The 27,635-nt window shown below is 40.7% G+C and overlaps 1 protein-coding gene across 1 annotated transcript in view; it reads left to right on the forward strand.

Annotated features, from left to right (window-relative positions):
• Positions 1 to 25,022, forward strand: part of LOC126152796 (Down syndrome cell adhesion molecule-like protein Dscam2) — a 189,620-nt gene extending 164,598 nt beyond the window's left edge. Inside the window, exons 18-20 of the mRNA XM_049916029.1 lie at positions 10,075 to 10,251; positions 12,544 to 12,725; positions 24,684 to 25,022. Of these exons, the coding sequence (XP_049771986.1) occupies positions 10,075 to 10,251; positions 12,544 to 12,725; positions 24,684 to 24,791 (467 nt within the window). The 3' untranslated portion in view covers positions 24,792 to 25,022. The remainder of the gene's footprint in view (positions 1 to 10,074; positions 10,252 to 12,543; positions 12,726 to 24,683) is intronic.
• Positions 25,023 to 27,635: the final 2,613 nt, after the last annotated feature.

Here is a 27,635-nt window from a genome sequence, read left to right on the forward strand (position 1 = left end):
ACTATGCCTGTAATACATGTGATCTTTGTTCAAACTCTGAGCTTACCAGTTTTAACGAAAGGCTATTTATTTTGTTCTGTGGTTTCTTTTTCTACAGAATCCGCAAATCTTAGATATCAAGATATCACCTATATTTGGTGTGACTGCACAAGAACTGAGTCACTCCTTTAATCCCTAAACTCTAATCTTGATATCAAGACATAGTTTTGTAGCTTCCATAAACTGGCCTAGGCAAATCCATTCTTGTTGGACGTAAGCAACACTCAGTTCCCAACAAAATTTTGCAAATCCTAACAAAAAACCTTGTTTGGTGGTACTTAACAAATTTCCTCATGCTAATGTGTTTGTGGCAACAGTCGACCATCAGTAACTTCACCAGCGAAGTTCAGAGTAAATGGTCTTTGGAGACTGGAGCTTCTTTAGAGTTCCGTCAGCAACTTGACTGAGTGATACGCGTGTCGTGAATTTCTGCATTGTTTTTCTTGTGTTTTCTGTAATTATACGAACCTTAATAAAAATGTCTTATCATAATAAGTTGGAGTGTTCTGTGTGTGGTCTGTTGCTATAGCCAAAAAACCCACATTGGTGACCCAGAGTCACGAAAATATGTTGCATTCGCTCGCTGTGTATCACCGGTTTCGGGTCAATAGACAATATCGCTGGCATTTCAGAATGCAGAATGGACATTCAACTGTGAAGTTCAACGCTTTACCCTGAGTGCTACTAATACACCGGAAATGTTCATATCTCCAGTGTTTGCCTCACCTGGCCGGATGACTCTAACCTCTGCCGGCATACCACAATGGGTGCTGTACACATCTGCGCGGACACCTTCAATGGCATTCTATGCTCGACAGAATGCTCCTCCAGCACAAGATCCCAGAAATCCCTTGCCAGAGTTTCTACTGCATGACATGGACCACGCGGCTGTCCAGTTTTGGGGTGCACACGCATGGTCGCCCCCTTCTTAGAGCGGCCCACCATTTAACGTGTCCCCCTCCGCGCTGGTCGAAGGGACACTCACGCCAACCGTGCTGGGCCATTTATACGCCTATCTGTCCTGCCGCCCCGTGCACACCTCAGGCGATGCACCTGCCATGTTTCCGCCCCGTCACTCGGTGCTCAGTCGTGATCTCGCACCTCTGCTCGATATTTAGAATGCATCAGCGGTTGATCCTTCCGTGCACGCCGCGGTGTGCTCATCGTGTGGCTGTACAGATTCCCTGCCTACAAGGACTGGATACCGCGTCTCGCCTACACGGCTAATGGATGTTCAACGCAACACATCGCCTGTCACTGAGGCACAGTTCGCACCAGTGAACACCGTGCAGAATCCCTGTATGTTCCAGGCCTTTCCTACAGCCCCGCAAGCACTGGCCCCCGTTCGCTTTCCAAAACTGCCGCTGTTACAACCAGACAACCAAGTGATGTGGTTTACCTTGGTGGATAACGTGTTGGACATACACGGTATTGCGGATGACAGCACTCGTTTTGTATGTTTAGTGAATCACCTACCACCACCCTGATCTCATCAGTGACTTGTTGCTGAACCCACCCAAGAGCAACAAATGTGCCTCTGCTCATGCATTACTCATCAAATGGCCTTCTCGTCCGGCAGCCGATATGGTTCAGAACATAATTTATGACGAGACTTTAGCGACAGAACACCCTCACAGCTATGGTGACACTTGCGTGCGCAGGTCAGTACCGAGATCTTGCCGAACTTAGCACTCTGGGCATTGTGGTTGGTGAAGCTGCCGCAAGAACTACAGTTACATTTGCTTCCACATACCGCGGTGTCACTCGAGGATAAACTATGGCTGGCAGACCAGGCATACGCCATTATTCGACACAGCCACCTCCCTCTGCACAGCACAGTTCCTAATACCACCGAGGTTGGTAATCCTGTGATTATACTTCCACCATCGGGTGGTAGAGGCCAGGCGTGTGTGTATCGCAGACAGTACATGGAACAGCAGTCATCTAGCGGCCAAGACCTGGTACCAGTGGGTCAGCAACAGCCTCTCCCCACCCCAACCAGGCTAGCGCCTGCCCACACTGCCTTCCCCTCGCCTGATGCTTCTGCTGCCGGGACGAGTACAGCTGACTCACACATATGCTGGTTCCACTCCACTTTCAGGGTCGCCGCTCGCAACTGCTGTCTGCCCTGCGTGTTCCCAAATGCTGCACGTGGGCCGCAGTAGGCGCCATGGCACATGGATACATGCAGGGGCGCCCACAGACGTTGCAATCTGTCACATCCCCCACCTCACGACGACGTCTGTACGCCTTGGATTTAGGTTCGCGCCGGTATTTTCTCGTCGATACTGGAGCAGATGTTAGTGTCATACCTCCCACATTTTCTGTAAAGGACACAACACCAACCAAACTGTCCCTTCGAACAGCATATAAGTCGCCACTTCGTGTCTGTGGTTTGGCCAAGTTACCTACTGAACTCATACCTAGCAAACAGTTCACTTGGTCCTTCTACGTGGCTGATGTCGAAGATCCAGTATTAGGCATTGACTTCCTTTTCCACTTCGGACTGTCTCCAGATCTTCAGTCGGCCACATTATTGCACCACGCCTTGTCCACCCATATTGCATGTTCAGTCACCTCTTCAGCCCCCCCTCCCCCTCAGCTTCCCGACGACTTCGACATAGCTCCTATCGAGTGCTCTTCACTGGCGGACAGCCTCACAACTTCCAATGCCCAGATCCAGCCCGAACGCCCTGCAGTCAATGATCTTTGTGCTCACAATGCCGAACTGAACCGTGCCATATCTTAAGCTACACAAGCCCTCACCGAGGCATGATGCCTCGTACAACGCCTGTCAATGCTGCCACCATCCGACACTGGAGATGCACCTTATGGAACTTTGTCACCACTGACACAGACAGCTTCCCCAGCACATCAGGTTAGTGACTCTTGTGTGCTACCAATTCCCATTCACGATGGCCCCCAAGCGAGTTCACCAGCTGAGCTGAACGCTATCATGAATCGCACGACACACAAAATTGTCACAACAGATGGGCCACCAGTGCGTCATAAAGCACGCTGACTGCCACCACCTAAACTACGCCTTGCAAAAGCTGCAGTGGAGGAACTTCTATGGGCAGGTATTATTCACCTATCGGACAGTAACAGCCCATACATTTAGTCCCCAAAAAGGACGGCACAGTGCACCTCTGCAGCGACTATCGTCGCCTCAATGCACGGACGGTATTAGACAATTATCCAATACCTCACATACAAGACTTTGCAGAAGTACTTAGCGGAGCATGCATCTTCAGTGTCTTGGACACCCACAAGGCATATTTATAGATACCAATGGAACAGAGTGACATACCAAAGACAGCAGTGATCACACCTTTTGGCCTATACAAATTTTGTTACATGCCTTATGGTCTCAAAACGCTGCCCAAACTTGGCAGCGTTTTATAGACTCACTTCTGTTTAACTGCACATGTTGCTACGCATACCTCGACAACATACTAATTTTTTCCCCCTCTGACAGGGAACACGAACTCCACCTGGCCATGATACAGAACTTATTGACACGTAACGGAGTAGAGATAAATAATGACAAGTCACAACTCTGCTGCACTGCTGTCACTTTTCTGGGGTACACCATCTCCTCGGATGCCTGCATCTCTATTACAGTAGATGCAAGTGATTTTGCAATCGGTGCAGTCCTCCAACAACATGTCAATGACACAACACAACAACTGCAGTTTTTTTGCAAAAATCTATCTACAGCCGAACATAAATGGTCAGCATTTGACAGAGAATTGCTTGCAGTTTACGAAGCTGTAAAATATATCTGCACAGACATTGAAGAAAGGAATATAATAATTTTCACAGACCATCGCCCCCTCGTGGAGGCTATCCGTAACCTTGGTTCTGACCTTCCCCCACATAGGTTTTGGCAAATGGACTTAATTTGCCAATACACAACAGACATCTGTTACATTCGAGGTTCAGAAAATGTATCACTGCATTTTTGTTCCCCATTAATTTCGACGAATGTGCCCACTTACAGGACAGTGACACCGAATTGCACAACCTCCGACAGGACCTAGATACTTCTCTTCAGATCGTTTCGTACAACCTTTCAGGCTCAGCCAGGCCACTGTGGTGTGATACATCCATGGGCACCGCCCGGCCTATTGTTCCCCCCGCGCTGCGGTGCCAGGTGTTCACTACGTTACATAACCTGGCACATCCTGGTGCTAAGACTACTACGCACCTGGTTACAGAATGCTTTGTGTGGCCAGGTGTGAAGAGGGATTGTCGTACTTTGGCTTGTGCTTGTTTACAGTGCCAGCGCAGCAAAGTCGGCAGGCACACACATCCCAAAAGGCCACTTCTGACATGTACATGTGGACCTCGTAGGACCGTTACCCGTGTCTGATGATTTCAGGCATATCCTGTCCGTCATTGACTGTGTTACACGTTGGTTGGAGGCAATACCCCTGCAGGACATCACAGTGGATTCTGTAGCATGCACATTCGTATCCTCCTGGATAGCTTGATTTGGCTGCCCTATATCCATCACCACCGACCAGGGAAGACAGTTTGAATCCCTGCTGTTTAACAAACTCTGCATACTCTGTAGGGTGGATAGATTCTGCATTATGGCTTAACACCCTCAGAGCAATGGACTGGTTGAGTGGTGGCACAGGACTCTGAAAGCGGCACTCATGTGCCACGGTGGTGCCCTTCCCTGGGTTATGCTAGGAATACGCATGGCTTACAAGACAGACCTCCAGGCTTCACTCGCAGAGCTCCTGTATGGCGAGACCCTAGTTCTCCCCGCAGAGTTTGTCAATGACGAAGCAATCGCTGACCTATCTGAACTCCCCACGCTAGTTGAACGTGTCCAGACACACATAGCCATGATCTGCATGCCTTCTCCTCGACCACATACCTGTCCTCGGATATTCCTGCATCGGCACTGGACTTTTTCGAGTTTGCTATGTTATGGGATGACACAGTCAAACCGGCATTACTGCCATCTTACTCTGGCCTGCACTGAGTAGTGGCTCGCACAGACAGTACTATGGACATTCTCATCAGTGGCCGCCGGCAGACAGTTTCCCTCCGACGCGTGAAACCAGCCTGGACGATAGAGGAATCTGTAACACATCCCCTTGAGTCGAGATTTCTTCCATCAGATGATGACCCCGATCTCACACAGACCGCCCACTCCCCTGTGCCCCACCGTGATCATATGTGCACCGAGCCTACACCTGTGGGCAACTCAGTGGTTGTGTATGACGATACTCTACCCTGCACTGCATGTGACAATCCACAACCTCAGGCTCAACCACATGTTGCGTGTGACATTACCCCGTCCCAAATGTTGGTACCCAATACCCCCACAGAGTGTTCCAGTGTTTCTCCTGAACTACGTTATTTTCTCCCCACCCCCTGTAGTGCCCCCTACATCCACTGTCGACAAAATTTGCATCTCAATCAATGCCTCTGAGTGCCCATGTGACGAGCTTTCCTTGCAGCTCCACGAGGGATCCATCTTCATCCTCTGCATAGGGGACACTTCATGTGGGTCCACACCCATGTCACATATCACCATCTTGTGCACAGTCCCTATCCCAAATAGGGTGAATATGGCTGCCATAGCTGCAACGCTCAGCACCGATGGGGTGCTCAAGATTTGCATCCCCCTCTCCACCTGTACTGCAGCGACGACATCTCCTGTGCCAGTCCAGTTCACAAATGCAGGTCAACCAGTCCCCCCCCCCTCCCCCCGCCGACCTCCCCACTGGATGGAGGACTATACGAGTGCTAGTCCACCCTGCACAGACAGTATGGACTCTTAGCACATGCTGCTATCAACCAGCGAGCATCCCACAACGCTACTACACGTCCTTCCCCCAGTGCTCCACACTCCCGGAGGGGGGGTGGGGGGGGGGGGGGGGGGGGGATCTGTGGTGACAGTCGACCGCCAGTAACTTCTCCAGTGAAGTGCAGAGTAAATGGTCTTTGGAGACTGGAGCTTCTTTGGAGTTCCATCTGCAACTTGACTGAGTGATACGCGTGTTGTGAATTTCTGCATTGTTTTTCTTGTGTTTTCTGTAATTACATGAACCCTAATAAAAGTGTCTTATAGTAATAAGTTGGAGTTTTCTGTGTGTGGTCCGTCACTATAACCAAAAAACCCACATGTCCATCTGTGCCTGTTTGTATGCAATACTTCAAATTCAAGAATAAAAACTTGAAATTATCAGTGTTGAACTGTAATTTATGTTTATATATTTATTTTTGTACAATTGAGGAAGACTTTAGAACTCAAGATACTTGTAACTTATATAAATTGTTTTTGATAATAGAGTATTCCATTATTCACAATGAGTTGAACATTTCACTTGCTTTTATCATGTCATATACAAATCCAGCATCATCATTCCATAACTGTTTGGATCAGGAAATTACATTACCTTTTGAGCCTCCCCACCCCCACTCCTCTCTCTCTCTCTCTCTCTCTCTCTCTCTCTCTCTCTCTCTCTATCCCACCTACTTCCACTGCCATGGCAGTGCTGACTGTTTATAAGCTGTTATGACCAGTTGTCTGGGCAGATGAGTGTTGAAGGTTCAAGAGAGGAAGGTATTGTGACAGTTGAGAGAGATAGAGGGGGGAAACTGAGTAGCTGACACAACATTACTATTGACTGCTATGGCGCCACTACTCAGATGAAAATGGTCCTTCAGCAAGTTCTCCAACAGGATCACACTGAACTCAGGCATATGAAGTATGACTATAAAACAATGGGATTACAGCTGTAAAACATTCTATTTCAGAAACATACATTTGTAATTATTGTCAACCTCAATGTACTCCACTCCTCTATTGCCACAATACTCCATGTGAACAGTGCTGAAAGTCTTCCTCTGTGAGCTTCTTGATAATGCATGCCACTTTTTCTTACACTGCTTCATAAGACTGAAATCTTGTTCCTTCTAATGCAGGTTTGACCTTGGGAAGTCACATGGTGCTAGGTAAGGTGAATAAGATGGGTGGTAAAACAGTGGAACACTGTACTTTGCTATAAACCTCTTAACAGACAATGTGGTGTGAGCTCATGTGTTGTCTTGATGTAGAAACTATGATTTGTTCTTTCACGTTTCATGCCACTTTTTTTTTCTCAAAGAGCTGAACAAGAACCTCAAGGTAGTAATGTTTATTATTAGTTTGAGCTTCAGGAACCCAGTAATGATACAGAATTCCATGAATATAAAAAAAAAACAATCATCATTGCTTTGAATCATGAGTTGTTCATTTGAACTTTTTTCACTCTCTTTGAAATTGGGCCCTTCCAGCACATGGATTGGCACTTAATTTCTAGATAATAAGTCAAAAACCAAGATTTGTCCTATGTTCTCACTGTTTCCAAGAAATTAGAATCATGTTCAACAATATTCAAATTGTCAGTACAAATATTTTCATGAGCTTCATTTTATTTGATTGTGAGAATTTTTGGCACCATTTTCACACACGTTTCTCTTGTTAAATTAGTTACAAACAATTTGCCTTAAATATTATTTGTCAAATCCTACAGTTTCAGCAATCAATCAAATACTCAACCAATGGTCAGATCAAATCAGATTACGTACTTTTTTGATATTTTCATCTTCTTTTGAAGACGTAGGATGTCCCAGGTGTGAATCAACTTCAGCGTCTTGTTGCTCTTCTTGTAAATGCTTGAAACTTCCAAAAACCCATGTACATGATACACAAACTTAACCATACACTCCTTTCAGAAAAAGATAGGTTTCAGTAGCAGTTTTTCAAAGTTTTGTGTGAAACTTCACAACAGTTTGTTGCTGTGTTATTACATTTATCATTTTTCTGGCAAAACAGAATAACCGCTTTTACACAAATGAAGGCCAAGGCCACCCTGATTTGCCTATAGACACCAGAGAAGCTGCATTTGACTAAGAAGGTTCATGCCTCACAGCTGTTGGTTGTTCATCTTTGGTGCACACTTACTTACTTTGTGTCAGCATCACTTCCATTATGTTATAGCCACACCTCAAACAAGCCAGTGTAGGGCTGGTCTCAATCTCTTCTATGTGTGTGTTATGATGTGTGCAGTGAAATACATGGCATGAGTTCTTACTATATTGGCTAAGGTGGTGTTCTGGTAGACTCTCAGTGTAATATATAGAACTCTAATACAGCTTGGACTGGGAAATAACAACTTAAGGTAGCTCGCACTGTTCCTAGTAACATCTTGTGTATATATTTCTTGTGACAAATAAACCATTTCAGTAATGTATGTAGACAACCTTTTTACAAAGAGTAGGAATAAAGCTGTTGTTGTTGTTGTGGTCTTCAGTCCTGAGACTGGTTTGATGCAGCTCTCCACACTACTCTATCCTGTGCAAGCTTCTTCATCTCCCAGTAACTACACTTTGGAAAAAAATAGCCACTAGTCTTTCACTGCTACTCAGTTGCTGATTTTTTTCTAGTACTTCAAAGCATTTCTGTACCTTACACAGACCACTATCAGCTGTCTACATTCTGGCAAAGTCGATTTGTTCAATATATACATTAGAGTTATGTAAAACTTACATTCCTGAGTCTAAATATTCAGGTACTTTGCAGGAGTGGCTCATGAGGTATTCTTTCAAATTTCTCTCTGTCTGTCTCTCTCTCTCTCTCTCTCTTTAAATATTTGGGGATTTTCAGTTTCATGCCTGATGTCCCTCAGCAATTTGTTATAAAATTTTGCATCTGAATATAAAACTCCATTCAGAACCCTACATATGGATACATAGTCTGTACAGAAACTGTTGTTACTTTTAAAATTTTGGTTGTGAAATGCAAATTAGTCCTAAATTACCTCTTGTTATTAACCAGGAGAGGGGGTGGAGTAAAGCTCATCACATTCACAGCGTTTGATAAGTATTTTGGTGAACCTTGGGTTCCTGAGCTGGAGACTGGTGAAAGCTGCTGAACGTCTATAACTATAAGCTGTGAGCATTCTTCTGTGACCACCATGCTATACAGCTGTGGAAAATTCTGTGTCACAGGCAGTGATGATGGGAGAGAATAGGGATTGGGAGGAAACAAGAACAGAGTGTAAAATGCCAAGAAAAGTAAGGGTAAGAAATAAGCGATAAGGGAATGGTTGTGTATGTGAACTAGTGGAGTTTTAGGCTAGAGGGTTGCAGTAATGGAGGATGTGCTGCTGAGGTGGGTCCAAATAGCATGGACACAGAAGCAGCTGTTAATGTGTGATGTTATGGTTTGTAGCAGGCAAGTTTGCATTTGTATAGAAATACAGAATTCAGCATTGACCATTCATGTAGGTACACAGTTGGTTAGTTAAATGGACTAGGATATAACTTACATTTTGTGGACATGTATAGTAAAATTACTGGTAAGATATCCCTTATCTCAGGACACAACAACAGCTAATTGAAGCCCTGGCAATGAATTTGGTTTTATTTTCAAGCTCTGATATTAAGTGGTACAAAAAGCATTAATTAGTATCTGGTCTGTAGAGGTGAGAGGATTGTTTGGTTGTAGGAAAACATCCTATGGGAAGTCTGGTTGTGCACTAAGTGGGTAGAATATGGTCTGTACGACAATGACTTGATAAGATTAACATTATATTTGGATAAATGTTCCCACTTATCACAGTTGCAGGAGATGTCAGAGAGATTTATTTTGCTTGTAGAATGTGTGAAGTGGAGCATTGGTAGTCTTTGGTGGACACTTTTGTAGAGGTGTCAGAGCTGGATGGCCACTCCCTGAAAAGTTGCTCATTTCCACTTGTTGAATCTAATTTGATGGTGGAAGGTATCATTTTGGACATCAGAGTCTATATTGGAAACCTGTCATTATAAATTGAATATGAAGTAAAAACTTAATATGAGGGACAAGACTTTAGGCTTCAGCTGAAATGGTGTTGACTTAGACAGCTAATGAAGTAAGAGTAATAAATAATAAAAGAAATATTATTCATATTGCACAGTAAACAGAAAATACAACATTAATAACAAGTTCACAGTGTGAATCCCAAAATGATACACATTCTGTTTCAGCTGTTGTGCAGCCTGAACTCATTATGTGGGGAAATTATAGAAGAAAGTACTTCTACAAAGATCCTGGTGTAATTATACCTGTTGCTGTTATAACACTTATTGGAGTAACTTCTGGAATTGGGATGTTTCTGTACGTGAAAAGAAAGAAAAGAAGCCACACTGACAGCAAGAGTGAAGGTAATATATTTAATTTCAACTATAGATTATTTTATCATCAGGTGTGATTTTTTTTCATGTGACTGCATGGACTTTTAACCTGAATTCCAAACAAGATCACTTTCATCCACCTTCTTCATTTTCCCATCTATTCTTACTGTTCGTTATTTTTGCATTGCTTAGTTCTGAAATGGAAGCCACAAGAATGACTCAGTTGTTTGCCATTATCACAAAAATAAATGTTTAGATGATAGAACACAGGAAAGTATAAATAAATGGTAAAGATGCAGACAAGAAATAATAGTGTACTAAAAGATTTGATGAAGTGTTATCTAAATAACTTAATATTATATACAGAACAGTGGTTGCAAAAATTTTGCAAGTATAGATTTGAGCTTTTATTCTCTATTACTGAGAAAACTGTCACATACTATTGCCGTCACAAAGTGCTGATAATTTAATGTTCAAACTGAATTCTAATCAAAAGAATTCTCAATGATGGAAATTTTAAGTAGAACTAAATTAAACTGCTGCATTTAAAGCAGTTTCTTTTTCATGGCAAGACCAACTAGACTAGTAAAATATGTAATCAATAAAAATCATCTTTAAAGAGCTAGAAATAAGTAACTCAGAACCAAAGGGTAAGAAATACAAACAGCACACACTCCAGTCAATGTCTTGCAGCAAATGCTTCCTAGAAGCTGGTAGATGATCACAAAAAATAAAGCCATGAATTAATCAAAAAACAGATAATTTTGTAATTACCATTTGGAAAGACAACCCATCACTTTTAAAGGTACTCTGTGCTGTAATAGCAGTACATATATTTCATCGAATGAGTCTTTCTCATATTTCTAGACCCTCCTCTGTATACATAGGCTATTTATTTCATTGACAGTGGGAGTTATTCAAAGTGTTTAAAAATTTTTACTGCTTCAGGAAGTGTATCAGTACTTAACATGTGCGAAATGGCAATATCTTGTCAGACAATACATTTTTTTCAATAACTAAAAGCACATTTGATACTAATGATACAGGATTTGTTTTATGCCAACAGCAGCTTCCTCAAAAGTGAAGGTACCCTTTTAAATCCAAACCACTAGCCGTTTTACATGTAAAATGTTTGAGCCACAATATTATTTCATAATGTACGAAACAGTCCATTTAAAATTTTAGTCTTAAAAGATAATTCAGAGAAATTATAATTTTATTTAGTTTTAAAGTAGAATTCAGAGTGATTATAATTTTATTAAACCATTAGACCTAACAGCTTCCCTCTTATCGTGAAATATAAACTTGGGTAATTATTAAAGAGAAGTTCTGTGAGGAGATGGAGAGTGATTTGTGATGAAATGTAGTAGGGCTGACAAACAGTGTTGTTCTCTCAAATACCAAAATGAGGAAGTCACATGTAGTAAAAAGGCTCTTACATAATCAAATAGGACTGAGGGGTAAATATTTTTATATCATATCTCAAATATCAGTCATATATGTGCACTATCACTAGCTGATGTGACATGGATCAAGGCAATCAGGTAGATTTTTTTTTTTTTTTTTTGCATTCTAAATGCATTTGTCTTAATACTATGACAATGTTCATTAAAGATAATATGATTAAATAGAGAATCAAACAGAATTTGTGACTGGACTGAGGATTTCTTGGATGGGAGGACCAGCATCTTATCTGGGATGGAAATTCATCAACAAATGTAGAAGCCATCCTTCCTATGTTCCATATAGAAATGGGATAGGAAGAAACCATAATGCATGGTATGATGGGAAGTACCCTCTGCCACTTACTGTGGTTTACAGAATGCAGATTGAGGTAGATCACCAACCCAAGTTTCAACAATATTAGGAAAAGAATAGTTGCTACCCACCATAAAGCTGACGCATTGACTTGCAGAAACACACATTGCATTCCAGTCCAAGCTGCCTGAGATGGCAGTCGTGTGTGTGTGAGGTATGTTAATTCACTGTGTAACCTTTATGGTGAGTATGAATTTTCCTAATATTTTTGATATTCCAACCTGGAGTTTCCATTGTTTCATGTCAAATTTCATGTTTAATGGCATGAATTGCTTCTTTAGATAAAAGAAAATGTGTCCTTTGGATAAATATGGACATGGTTCAGCATTAGACCAAGGAAAAAAAATGCAATATTTCAAGCATGTCTAAAATTAATATTATGGCATGGTGCCTGATATGATAATTTATGCTGTAATACAACGTATCATGTTCTCAAATTATTGCAAAGGTCTTCAGATTAATATATTGACAATATGTATTTATACAACTGAATTCTTGTTTTAGGTGAGAATATAGCAGATTCACATGTCCAATCTGAAGATAAGGTGGGGTACGGCACTGCAGATGTTTCACAGGACCAGAAGCTCCATCAAACTTCATCTGCATCAGATACAACAGCAAGAGTCAACCCTTATGCTACATTTAGGTTAACCGATGAAGAAAAACTAAAAGCTATAATTAACGATGTAAGGATATTGTGAATTTAAATTTTTACAAAATTTTTGCATGATATAACTACTGAACACTGTCAAAGGAAACATGACTTAGCATGGAACTAAATGTGTTCAAAATTGGTAGAATTATAGTTTTACTATGTAGAGGCATGACCAAAATACATTTGTTGTTTGTTTGTTGCACTGGAAGTGAGAGTAGTAATAATGGTGTTCTTCCATCAATAGAAATAGAGGTAAGTAAAGTGGAATAAAAAATTGGGTTGCTTCAGGACTTTGACATCTCTGTTGCATACAAAAAGTACTGTGTGCCATATAGTTGTAACAAAAATAGTTATAAAGTGGGCATGTGGTTCTACAAGGTGATGTTCACTCAAAATGACTCAGTGCATTACAATTAGTAGTCCTAAACAAACAAATTGTCTTATCTAGGAACACTCAATATTCCTAGTGCAAGAACTTCATTGTGAACAAAAGCCTTAGTTGAATACATATTGTTATGACGAGATCACTTATTATTAATTTCTCCATATCTGAATGATGATGATGCTACTGATTCTGCAACTGATGTTCAATTAATGAAAAGCTAGTCCAGTTGCTTTCATAGAACTTCTTTAAGTTCACACAACTGGTTTTTGCCTCTGAATCTGAAACTGCCACATACTAGTACGTAATATGATGTGCATATAAATGGTATATATTTTTTATAATAGGAGATAAGAGGTTATGCTTACTTATGTATGGTATAAGTGCAAAAGTAATATATAATCAAACAATGGAAAATCCAGGATGGAATGTGTGTGTGTCTACTGCTGACAAAGGCCTTAATGGCCAAAAGGTATGATTGTGTGAATCTTTTTATTGTGCCTATCGTGGCTCAGCATCTCCGCTATATGGAAAGTAATATATAACTTACTTTTTGCTGTAGAGAACCAATATCAAATTATAAAAGGAGTAGAAGTTAAGTCAATTTTAAAAAGTTTTGCATCCAATGCTGTCATGAAAAAACTGGTTATGTTGCAATTCTGATCCTTTAAAACTGTTACATGGTTTAGCTTGAAAAGAGTTATCAGACAAGTTTCAAGTACTGGAGTGTACTGTTCTTATAATTACAACATGCCCATTTTTCTCAAGGTATCATTGGACTTGAAACTCTCTTAAATCCATTTGAATTCTGTTGTTTTTATCATTTGATGTTGCTTCTCTACAGCATAATTTGAGTTGTATATTATTTGTGCACTTGAACTGTACATATATAACCACTGTCTCTCATCTCCTATTTAAAAAAATTGATATGCACTTCATATTACGTACTAATATGTGGCAGTTTCACATTCACTTGATAAGGGCCTAATGCGAAGTCTGAAACTGGTTGTATGAATTTAATGGGTATATATATATATATATATATATATATATATATATATATATATATATATATATATATATATATATATATATATATATATATATACCTAAAAACAAAGATGATGTGACTTACCAAATGAAAGTGCTGGCAGGTCGACAGACACACAAACGAACACAAACATACACACAAAATTCAAGCTTTCGCAACAAACTGTTGCCTCATCAGGAAAGAGGGAAGGAGAGGGAAAGACGAAAGGATGTGGGTTTTAATATATATATATACCTAAAAACAAAGATGATGTGACTTACCAAATGAAAGTGCTGGCAGGTCGACAGACACACAAACGAACACAAACATACACACAAAATTCAAGCTTTCGCAACAAACTGTTGCCTCATCAGGAAAGAGGGAAGGAGAGGGGAAGACGAAAGGATGTGGGTTTTAAGGGAGAGGGTAAGGAGTCATTCCAGTCCCGGGAGCGGAAAGACCATATCATGTCTGCTTGTGTCTGTATATGTGTGGATGGATATGTGTGTGTGTGTGTGCGAGTGTATACCCGTCCTTTTTTCCCCCTAAGGTAAGTCTTTCCGCTCCCGGGACTGGAATGACTCCTTACCCTCTCCCTTAAAACCCACATCCTTTCGTCTTCCCCTCTCCTTCCCTCTTTCCTGATGAGGCAACAGTTTGTTGCGAAAGCTTGAATTTTGTGTGTATGTTTGTGTTCGTTTGTGTGTCTGTCGACCTGCCAGCACTTTCATTTGGTAAGTCACATCATCTTTGTTTTTAGGTATATATATATATATGCAACAAACTGTCCATTCGCATGAATGGACACAGGCAGACAGTGTTTGTTGGTAAGAAGGATCACCCTGTGGCTAAACATGCCTTGGTGCACGGCCAGCACAACTTGGCACAGTGTTACACCATCCGGGTTATCTGGATACTTCCCACTAACACCAACCTGTCAGAACTCCGGAGATGGGAACTTGCCCTTCAGCATATCCTCTCTTCTCGCTATCCGCCAGGCCTCAATCTCTGCTAATTTCTAATTTCAATTTCCCGCCGCTCATACCTCACCTGTCTTTCAACAACGTCTTTGCCTCTGTACTTCCGCCTCGACTGACATCTCTGCCCAAACTCTTTGCCTTTACAAATGTCTGCTTGTGTCTGTGTATATGCGGATGGATATGTGTGTGTGTGCGAGTGTATACCCGTCCTTTTTTCCCTCTAAGGTAAGTCTTTCCGCTCCCGGGACTGGAATGACTCCTTACCCTCTCCCTTAAAACCCACATCCTTTCGTCTTACCCTCTCCTTCCCTCTTTCCTGATGTGGCAACATTTTGTTGCGAAAGCTTGAATTTTGTGTGTATGTTTGTGTTCGTTTGTGTGTCTGTCGACCTGCCAGCACTTTCATTTGGTAAGTCACATCATCTTTGTTTTTAGGTATATATATATATATATATATATATATATATATATATATATATAGTTATAATAGAAGGAAACATTCCACGAAGGAAAAATATACCTAAAAACAAAGATGATGTGACTTACCAAATGAAAGTGCTGGCAGGTCGACAGACACACAAATGAACACAAACATACACACAAAATTCAAGCTTTCGCAACAAACTGTTGCCTCATCAGGAAAGAGGGAAGGAGAGGGGAAGACGAAAGGATGTGGGTTTTAAGGGAGAGGGTAAGGAGTCATTCCAGTCCCGGGAGCGGAAAGACCATATCATGTCTGCTTGTGTCTGTATATGTGTGGATGGATATGTGTGTGTGTGTGCGAGTGTATATCCGTCCTTTTCTCCCCCTAAGGTAAGTCTTTCCGCTCCCGGGACTGGAATGACTCCTTACCCTCTCCCTTAAAACCCACATCCTTTCGTCTTCCCCTCTCCTTCCCTCTTTCCTGATGAGGCAACAGTTTGTTGCGAAAGCTTGAATTTTGTGTGTATGTTTGTGTTCGTTTGTGTGTCTGTCGACCTGCCAGCACTTTCATTTGGTAAGTCACATCATCTTTGTTTTTAGGTATATATATATATATGCAACAAACTGTCCATTCGCATGAATGGACACAGGCAGACAGTGTTTGTTGGTAAGAAGGATCACCCTGTGGCTAAACATGCCTTGGTGCACGGCCAGCACAACTTGGCACAGTGTTACACCATCCGGGTTATCTGGATACTTCCCACTAACACCAACCTGTCAGAACTCCGGAGATGGGAACTTGCCCTTCAGCATATCCTCTCTTCTCGCTATCCGCCAGGCCTCAATCTCTGCTAATTTCTAATTTCAATTTCCCGCCGCTCATACCTCACCTGTCTTTCAACAACGTCTTTGCCTCTGTACTTCCGCCTCGACTGACATCTCTGCCCAAACTCTTTGCCTTTACAAATGTCTGCTTGTGTCTGTTTATATGCGGATGGATATGTGTGTGTGTGCGAGTGTATACCTGTCCTTTTTTCCCCCTAAGGTAAGTCTTTCCGCTCCCGGGACTGGAATGACTCCTTACCCTCTCCCTTAAAACCCACATCCTTTCATCTTTCCCTCTCCTTCCCTCTTTCCTGATGAGGCAACAGTTTGTTGCGAAAGCTTGAATTTTGTGTGTATGTTTGTGATCGTTTGTGTGTCTGTCGACCTGCCAGCACTTTCATTTGGTAAGTCACATTATATTTGGTAAGTCACATTAGCTAAGTCTTTCATTTGGTAAGTCACATTATATTTGGTAAGTCACATTATCTAAGTCTTTCCGCTCCCGGGACTGGAATGACTCCTTACCCTCTCCCTTAAAACCCACATCCTTTCGTCTTTCCCTCTCCTTCCCTCTTTCCTGATGTGGCAACAGTTTGTTGCGAAAGCTTGAATTTTGTGTGTATGTTTGTGTTCGTTTGTGTGTCTGTCGACCTGCCAGGACTTTCATTTGGTAAGTCACATCATCTTTGTTTTTAGGTATATTTTTCCTTCGTGGAATGTTTCCTTCTATTATAACCATATCTTTGTTTTTAGGTATATATATATATATATATATATATATATATATATATATATATATATATATATATATATATAAAATAGAGGGAAACATTCCACGTGGGAAAAATATATTTAAAAAGAAAGATGATGAGACTTACCAAACAAAAGCGCTGGCTGGTCGATAGACACACAAACAAACACAAACATACACACAAAAATCTTTACAAATGTCTGCTTGTGTCTGTGTATATGTGGATGGATATGTGTGTGTGTGCGAGTGTATACCTGTCCTTTTTTCCCCCTAAGGTAAGTCTTTCCGCTCCCGGGATTGGAATGACTCCTTACCCTCTCCCTTAAAACCCATATCCTTTTGTCTTTCCTTCTCCTTCCCTCTTTCCTGACGAGGCAACCGTTGGTTGCAGATTTTTGTGTGTATGTTTGTGTTTGTTTGTGTGTCTATCGACCAGCCAGCGCTTTTGTTTGGTAAGTCTCATCATCTTTCTTTTTAAATATATATATATATATATATATATATATATATATATATAGGATAGAAGTTGACGGGTGTGTTCATTGGCTGAGTTGATGTGTAGGTGTACACATCAACTCAGCCAATGAACACACCCGTCATCTCCTATCCTTAATAAAAGTTTAAGTATATTTTTCTTTCGTGGAATGTTTCCTTCTATTATATATATATATATATATATATATATATATATATATATATATATATATATATATATATATATATATATTTAAAAAGAAAGATGATGAGACTTACCAAACAAAAGCGCTGGCAGGTCGACAGACACACAAACATACACACAAAAATCTAGCTTTCGCAACCAACGGTTGCCTCATCAGGAAAGAGGGAAGGAGAAGGAAAGACAAAAGGATATGGGTTTTAAGGGAGAGGGTAAGGAGTCATTCCAATCCCGGGAGCGGAAAGACTTACCTTAGGGGGAAAAAAGGACAGGTATACACTCGCACACACACACACATATCCATCCACACATACACAGACACAAGCAGACATTTGTAAAGGCAAAGAGTTTGGGCAGAGATGTCAGTCGGGACGGAAGTACAGAGGCAAAGATGATGTTGAAAGACAGGTGAGGTATGAGCGGCGGCAGATTGAAATTAGAAATTAGCGGAGATTGAGGCCTGGCGGATAGCGAGAAGAGAGGCTATGCTGAAGGGCAAGTTCCCATCTCCGGAGTTCTGACAGGTTGGTGTTAGTGGGAAGTATCCAGATAACCCGGATGGTGTAACACTGTGCCAAGATGTGCTGGCCGTGCACCAAGGCATGTTTAGCCACAGGGTGATCCTCATTACCAACAAACACTGTCTGCCTGTGTCCATTCATGCGAATGGACAGTTTGTTGCTGGTCATTCCCACATAGAACGCTTCACAGTGTAGGCAGGTCAGTTGGTAAATCACGTGGGTGCTTTCACACGTGGCTCTGCCTTTGATCGTGTACACCTTCCGGGTTCCAGGACTGGAATAGGTGGTGGTGGGAGGGTGCATGGGACAGGTTTTACACCGGGGGCGGTTACAGGGGTAGGAGCCAGAGGGTAGGGAAGGTGGTTTGGGGATTTCATAGGGATGAACTAAGAGGTTACGAAGGTTAGGTGGATGGCGGAAAGACACTCTTGGTGGAGTGGGGAGGATTTCATGAAGGATGGATCTCATTTCAGGGCAGGATTTGAGGAAGTCGTATCCCTGCTGGAGAGCCACATTCAGAATCTGATCCAGTCCCGGAAAGTATCCTGTCACAAGTGGGGCACTTTTGGGGTTCTTCTGTGGAAGGTTCCGGGTTTGAGGAGATGAGGAAGTGGCTCTGGTTATTTGCTTCTGTACCAGGTCGGGAGGGTAGTTACGGGATGCAAAAGCTGTTTTCAGGTTGTTGGTGTAATGGTTCAAGGATTCCGGACTGGAGCAGATTCGTTTGCCACGAAGACCTAGGCTGTAGGGAAGGGACCGTTTGATGTGGAATGGGTGGCAGCTGTCATAATGGAGGTACTGTTGCTTGTTGGTGGGTTTGATGTGGACGGACGTGTGAAGCTGGCCATTGGACAGGTGGAGGTCAACGTCAAGGAAAGTGGCATGGGATTTAGAGTAGGACCAGGTGAATCTGATGGAACCAAAGGAGTTGAGGTTGGAGAGGAAATTCTGGAGTTCTTCTTCACTGTGAGTCCAGATCATGAAAATGTCATCAATAAATCTGTACCAAACTTTGGGTTGGCAGGCCTGGGTAACCAAGAAGGCTTCCTCTAAGCGACCCATGAATAGGTTGGCGTACGAGGGGGCCATCCTGGTACCCATGGCTGTTCCCTTTAATTGTTGGTATGTCTGGCCTTCAAAAGTGAAGAAGTTATGAGTCAGGATGAAGCTGGCTAAGGTAATGAGGAAAGCGGTTTTAGGTAGGGCAGCAGGTGATCGGCGTGAAAGGAAGTGCTCCATCACAGCGAGGCCCTGGACATGCGGAATATTTGTGTATAAGGAAGTGGCATCAATGGTTACAAGGATGGTTTCCGGGGGTAACAGACTGGGTAGGGATTCCAGGCGTTCGAGAAAGTGGTTGGTGTCTTTGATGAAGGTTGGGAGACTGATGTATCATGATTTATATTGTGGGATTAACGAATTTGGTAGTTGTCAAAGATCATTTGTAATCAACTGAACATCACTGGTGTCCATTAACTCCTGAATGAGCTGAATGAGCTACCATCACAACTTGGTCCAGAAATTATGCTGAAAACAGATGACTCCTCAACTAGCTTAACTAACTCTTGAGTGCTGCAGATAACATTGCTACATGCTATCTTCATTGTTAAATTGTTATTTTCTTATCCATCAGCCTGCTATGAATGACTTGCATTCAGAACATTACCAGGTGCTGAGTTACCCACATAGTCTTCTTTGTCCTGTATTTAATGTTTCTGAAGCACTTCACTTGCAATGATGACTGTTATTGCTTTGTAATTGCCTAGACCAAAGTACAGTGCTGTAAAAATTATAAATATCAGTCATTGTTTGACTCAAGCTTCTCATAAGTTTGATACTGTAATGGTAAAACTCAAGAGATGCTAAAATTGCTTTTCTCACTAAGAATTAAAAATCTGTTGCCAGTTTATTATAAACAAAAGAAACATGTCAGTACCTATTCATTTCAGTTGTTCACTGTTCCTTCCTAGCTACTTATCATAACATTTCTTCTTCAGTCTATATTATTTTTGTTTGCACATTCGGACAGGTATTTCTGAACTCAATAGTGTATTTGCATTTAGCTTTTATTTCATATATAACCTTTCTTTTTTGATGAGGTTCTGAGAAGTACCAATTATGTATTTTTTTCTGTGCATCTGATGGTGATTAGTAATTTGTGTGGTACATCTTGAAACAGGATACAATACATTATCGTGTGTTCCATGTTTTGTAAACAGTTTTCTTGGCCCTCTTTTGGTTTTATATTTTCTGCTAATTTTAGTATTATTTTCTACCAGATTTTCTGTCATTCTTTCTATTATATTTTTCAATTTTGGCATTAATTTCTGATGGATTTTTTGAAGTATTGTATGTTATTGACCTTTTTTCTTCTATTGAAAACGAAAATATAGCCATCAAATAACTTTATTTTTACTGCCTCGTTTCATTACATTACTGAAAAAGAGGAACATTTACATTAAACCTTTTAAATCCAATCAATTATAGAAAAAGTAGTTCTGCAACTATACATGTGAAAGTTTTTCAAAAGAAAGCATAACTACGAAGTTCTCCTCCATGACAACCTGGCAACACTTCCATGTAGTGTGGAAACAGCCACCTGGAGTCTCTATCTGAGCACAGAAGACAAAGTGCCTTCAGCACCAACACTAAACTTTTGATAATGCCAACATTTCTTTCTTCCATGGAAAGTTGTGTTTCCATTTAATTATGAAGAGATTTGTATACCTTCAGAGTAACTAAATGTTAGGACATGTCCTACTCAATAGCTAAATTTTTCATCACCAAAAATTCCTCTTCCCACAATAAGGAAACAGTTTTCAAACTCTCTTAACTTGAAATAGAAATAATAGTTTTATCTGGTATGCTGATATTTTTGCACAAGAAATTGCACCGAAAACTATATACATTTTAAAGAACTCTTTCTTGCAGTGCATCAAGTAAACTGCACACTTTTGTAGTATGCATGTGTAAGTAAGAAAAGCATAGGGCATGTGACATATATAAACATGTTACTGGCAGTAAAACATAACATTCAGAATGTTTACTTCAATATTATTTCTGTTATGGTGACAGCCCAACTTGTTGCATACCACAGATTAGATCAAAAGTTAATAATTTGATTGAGAGTTGGCAAAGCCAATGAATGTGAGTCCATAAGAAGCTATCATACTATACCCATGCAGCATGATTTAAATTTTTTCATCTTGTATGTTGACAGTATGTTTGCAAGACATCAACTATCTTAAGTTGTGATTGGCTGATAGAAACAAACTGAGCTGATACTGTGTTGATTTATGTGTTTGTGGAACTAAAGTACTATATTTGGTGATTTTCACAATGATACTTGTGAGCTATTTTATAGCACTGCAATAAAGGTTTTGCAAAATTTAGTTTTTAGGACAACTTATGCAAAAGTGATTGGAAATGTGACATCAGCAACTAAAATTGTTGCCAGAATGAAGTTCATAGGATATAGGATACTTTTATTTGACATCACATTAGAGTCGTAGTTCTTTATACATGAAATGACCTTTCATTTCAAGATTGTACAGGTACCTCATTCATGAGAAATAAGTCAAAATCCAGTTTCAAGATTAAAAAACTGTCAATTACCAATATTAGTAAACTTCTGCCCTAAGATTTATGACATTTATAAATGGGTGCTAAAATATGTGACTTTATGGGTGCTAAAAATATGTGACTGTACTTTTTTACAATTGTATTGACCAAGTAGGATCACATTAACAACTTCAGTTCCTCTTCTTCCTTTATTGTTGTTTCCTACTTTTCCAGTATTCCCTCATTTTCTCCCCATGAAGTCTCTTCCTTTCTTCTGTCCATGTTGTTCCTGATTTTTTATTTCTTCTGCTTTGAAAGCCTTCCAATTTTAATACAGAGTGTTTATAAATGAATATCAGGGTTTTAATGCTTTATAATATTTACAACATTAAACTTACAGTTATAAATGTTATGACAAATGAAAGAGCAACTCAAACAGTTGTGTTTGGCACCAGTGCGCATGCGCAGTGTGCAATGTTTCCGCTGCAATCCATGAGACAGATTGAATTTCACTGTACCCAAGCACTGGATAGGCTGCAAGGGGCCCAATGACAAGGCTTGCTTTGCATGGCCTCCACGTTCACGTGACCTAACACCATGCAAGTTTTTCCTTTGGAGCTTCATCAAAGATTGTGTGTTATGTGCCTCCACTACCAGCAGACCTCCCTGTATAAAGATCATGTGTATGTGCCTCCACTACTGGCAGTCCTCCCTGTATTAAGAAACTGGATTGAAGCAGCTGTTGCTACAATCACTGAAGACACATTTATCGATGTTAGGGAAGAACTTGGCTATAGACTTGATGTGTGCCATGTGACAAATGGTGCTCACGTTGAACATTTATAAGGTCCTTGGTAAAACTGTCTGAGTTGCTCTTTCATTTGACATATCATTTATAACTGTAAGTTTAATATAATAAATATTATAAAGTGTTAAAACCCCAGTATTCATTTATAAACACTCTGTATTTTATTTTTAAAACGGTTTCTTTCTGCTATTTCTGATTCTTTGATGTTGTTCCTTTCAAGATCTTTTCTTACTTCTGTAATCCATGCTACTGTCAATTTCTTCTTCCATAAATATAGGAGTATTTGTTTCTTTAGTCTATTTTCATCCATTCGGTAGAGGTGTCCAAAAAAGGTTAATTTTGTTTGGCCATTACCTCATATATTTTCTCTATATTTTTGTCGGTCTACTCATTAAATGGACAGTGTCTTGGATGGAGGATATAAGATGAACATTAACAAAAGCAAAACGAGGATAATGGAATGTAGTCAAAATAAGTTGGGTGATGCTGAGGGAATTAGATTAGGAAATGAGACGCTTAAAGTAAAAAGGAGTTTTGCTATTTGGGGAGCAAAATAACTGATGATGGTCGAAGTAGAGAGGATATAAAATGTAGACTGGCAATGGCAAGGAAAGCGTTTCTGAAGAAGAGAAATTTGTTAACATCAAGTATAGATTTAAGTGTCAGGAAGTCGTTTCTGAAAGTATTTGTATGGAGTGTAGCCATGTATGGAAGTGAAACATGGACAATAAATAGTTTGGACTAGAAGAGAATAGAAGCTTTCAAAATGTGGTGCTACAGAAGAATGCTGAAGATTAGATGGGTTGATCACATAACTAACGAGGAGGTATTGAATAGAATTGGGGAGAAGAGGAGTTTGTGGCACAACTTGACAAGAAGAAGGGACCGGTTGGTAGGACATGTTCTGAGGCATCAAGGGATCACAAATTTAGCATTGGAGGGCAGCGTGGAGGGTAAAAATCGTGGAGGGAGACCAAGAGATGAATACACTAAGCAGATTCAGAAGGATGTAGGTTGCAGTAAGTACTGGGAGATGAAGAAGCTTGTACAGGATAGAGTAGCATGAAGAGCTGCAACAAACCAGTCTCAGGACTGAAGACAACAACAACAACAACTCATTACGTCTTATTTTCCAACCATCTGCAGTTTTTATTGATCTCATTATTTTTCTAATAATCCTTCTTTTTATTACCTCTAGTTTCTCCATCTTATAGATCATTGTTAGGCATTCAGATCCATATAAACATTCTGGTCGTACCACTGAGATGTAGTGTTGTAGTTTTGTTTTTCTAGATATACATTTCTTGTTGTAAATATTTTTGGTCACACCATATGCTCTTTCCATTTTGTTAATTCTTGCATCTATTGCATGTTTTTCTAGTCCATTCTGTTGTATAGTTTCTCCAAGACATTTCAATTATTTACTCGCTCTATTTCACCTATTTGTGTTTCTATGAATTTTGCCGCATTTTTTATATTTGTCATGAATTTTGTTTTTTCAGCTGAAATTGTACATTATTGTTTAAGCAAAATTTTTCTCTTACTGCCTTTGAAATAGCACACTTCTATTAGTCTTTCCTCCTAAAAACGTTTGGAAAATGCCTCTCATTAAATAGAAGATCCTTATTATCAGAGAGTCTTCCACCATCACCTTTTCTCTATTTTGTTGCATCACTTTCAACAATTTCTTTTTCTGAAGACAAATTAAGCCCTTACGGTTTTCTCAGTATGTGAAATTAATGTGCACAGGTTAAGAAAGTGGAAATGAGCTTTCTGTACCATTTCACAGGCTCAGAAAGTGAAAAATTGATTTTCTGTGCCATTTCATGGTTCTATGCACTCATTCAATTACATTCAGTAGAATATCAGAAAGGTTGCGTGCCCTATAGTCAAGTTCTAATCAACAAATTGTAGTTCTCTGTTTTTTTCACCAGACTTCCTGTAAGGATTTTGCATTTCAATCATATCTGTGATTTAATACTTACTCTCCTATATTATGCTGCCTAAAGAAAATAATATTTTTATTTTTCAGTATGAAAGCTGTAGTGAATACTGGAAGGTAAACAAAAATCCTGATTCTGAAAATGAAGGAGTTGATTGGATACCACTACATAGTCTGTACCAAGCTCACAGGTACTGACTTTTGTGCCATCTACTGATACTGTGTACAAATCCATACAACATTTAATGGTGCATCTCAGTGAAAAACAGTTGATAAAGTGCCTTACTTCATTATCATTGTAATAATAATGAACATGTTAATATTGACTGTTAATTCCATGTTCCAGACTATAATTAATTAAGCAGTCTGTGTTTATGAATTACATAATTAATGCAATTTTTTACTGTGGTGATATAAAGAAAAATATATTTGATGTGAAGTTTATGTACTGTGTTGTTAAATAAAGCAAATAAAACTTCTCTAATAAAATGTATTCACTGTAGTGAAAAGAGAAGACAGGACCTTTGGAAAGACATGTGCTTTCTACAGTCAAGATGCCTTTGACACGATCATTTGGTAATTTGAAATGTGTGAAATGACTACTCACCACCATAGCAGAGGTTGCCAAGACATGCCTGTATTATGGCACTTGATACAGACGTACCTGGTTCCTGGAGGTGGACAAAATATTCACCACTAGAATTTGGCTGGCAAGGGGAGGAGAGGTGGTAGCATAAAGTTCTTGGTCAAGCAAGAAAGTTCCTAACCACTAGACTTCCTGTTAATGTGCTGGATGAAATTTCAAACTTCTCTACACTGATTCATGGGGTGAAGTTATGTGGCACTATTGACGTTGATCAAGCTGATGGCTGTGGACATTAACCTTGGTGGTATTTGAGAGAAGTAGGCCATCTGCCAGCACCTAGTTTCACTGTCTTCATTCTCTCACCATTGTGTAACATAAACCTGATGCCACACTATTCACACATCCATTACATTCTCCCACACTCAACAGATACACTTAAGACACAACTCTCATACATCACCAGTAACAGGACCAATGCATGTGGGGGAAGAAAACCCTTTTCAGTTTGACAGAACCTATCTCTTGGAGTCTCCCAAGCAACAGTGCCAAAGAAATCTTTCATTTTTTCTTTCTGTCAGATGACTATGGAATGGACCAGCCTTTTTGAAAACATTAGCATCCAAACAAGAACAGCTGTTTAAATATCAGAGGATAGGTAATAACTAGTTTTCAATGAAAAACATGACATGTCCAATGTTTTTTTAAGTATTGCATATTATACAAACTAAAATGAGTAGTTAATAAATTATGCTCAGAAACGTGAGTCATCGCTCCATTATTGGAAGTGGTTTGCTGATCTTTAGGCCTATATATGGGTATTAAGCATATTTGCCTGTAATGAAATATGCTCTGAATCATCGCTGATTAATGAATTGGAAAGATAGCTTAAGAGTAGTGCTGTCAAATCAGGACATGATTATAATGGTGTAATAGAAACAACATCTTAGTCAGCAGAAATGATTTTTAATGACCTGATGAATTTTGTAATCTCGTATTTCTGAAATTAATATCTATACCTAAAAACAAAGATGTATTTAAAAAGAAAGATGATGAGACTTACCAAACAAAAGCGCTGGCAGGTCGACAGACACACAAACAAACACAAACATACACACAAAAATCTAGCTTAAGCAACCAACGGTTGCCTCGTCAGGAAAGAGGGAAGGAGAAGGAAAGACAAAAGGATATGGGTTTTAAGGGAGAGGGTAAGGAGTCATTCCAATCCCGGGAGCGGAAAGACTTACCGTAGAGGGAAAAAAGGACAGGTATACACTCGCACACACACACATATTCATCCGCATATACACAGACACAAGCAGACATTTGTAAAGGCAAAGAGTTTGGGCAGAGATGTCAGTCGGGACGGAAGTACAGAGGCAAAGATGATGTTGAAAGACAGGTGAGGTATGAGCGGCGGCAGGTTGAAATTAGAAATTAGCGGAGATTGAGGCCTGGCGGATAGCGAGAAGAGAGGATATGCTGAAGGGCAAGTTCCCATCTCCGGAGTTCAGACAGGTTGGTGTTAGTGGGAAGTATCCAGATAACCCGGACGGTGTAACACTGTGCCAAGATGTGCTGGCCGTGCACCAAGGCATGTTTAGCCACAGGGTGATCCTCATTACCAACAAACACTGTCTGCCTGTGTCCATTCATGCGAATGGACAGTTTGTTGCTGGTCATTCCCACATAGAACGCTTCACAGTGTAGGCAGGTCAGTTGGTAAATCACGTGGGTGCTTTCACACGTGGCTCTGCCTTTGATCGTGTACACCTTCCGGGTTACAGGACTGGAATAGGTCGTGGTGGGAGGGTGCATGGGACAGGTTTTACACCGGGGGCGGTTACAGGGGTAGGAGCCAGAGGGTAGGGAAGGTGGTTTGGGGATTTCATGGGGATGAACTAAGAGGTTATGAAGGTTAGGTGGACGGCGGAAAGACACTCTTGGTGGAGTGGGGAGGATTTCATGAAGGATGGATCTCATTTCAGGGCAGGATTTGAGGAAGTCGTATCCCTGCTGGAGAGTCACATTCAGAATCTGATCCAGTCCCGGAAAGTATCCTGTCACAAGTGGGGCACTTTTGGGGTTCTTCTGTGGAAGGTTCCGGGTTTGAGGAGATGAGGAAGTGGCTCTGGTTATTTGCTTCTGTACCAGGTCGGGAGGGTAGTTACGGGATGCAAAAGCTGTTTTCAGGTTGTTGGTGTAATGGTTCAAGGATTCCGGACTGGAGCAGATTCGTTTGCCACGAAGACCTAGGCTGTAGGGAAGGGACCGTTTGATGTGGAATGGGTGGCAGCTGTCATAATGGAGGTACTGTTGCTTGTTGGTGGGTTTGATGTGGACGGACGTGTGAAGCTGGCCATTGGACAGGTGGAGGTCAACGTCAAGGAAAGTGGCATGGGATTTAGAGTAGGACCAGGTGAATCTGATGGAACCAAAGGAGTTGAGGTTGGAGAGGA

Source organism: Schistocerca cancellata, chromosome 2 (genome assembly GCF_023864275.1).
Source record: "Schistocerca cancellata isolate TAMUIC-IGC-003103 chromosome 2, iqSchCanc2.1, whole genome shotgun sequence".
Classification (NCBI taxonomy): Eukaryota; Metazoa; Arthropoda; class Insecta; order Orthoptera; family Acrididae; genus Schistocerca; species Schistocerca cancellata.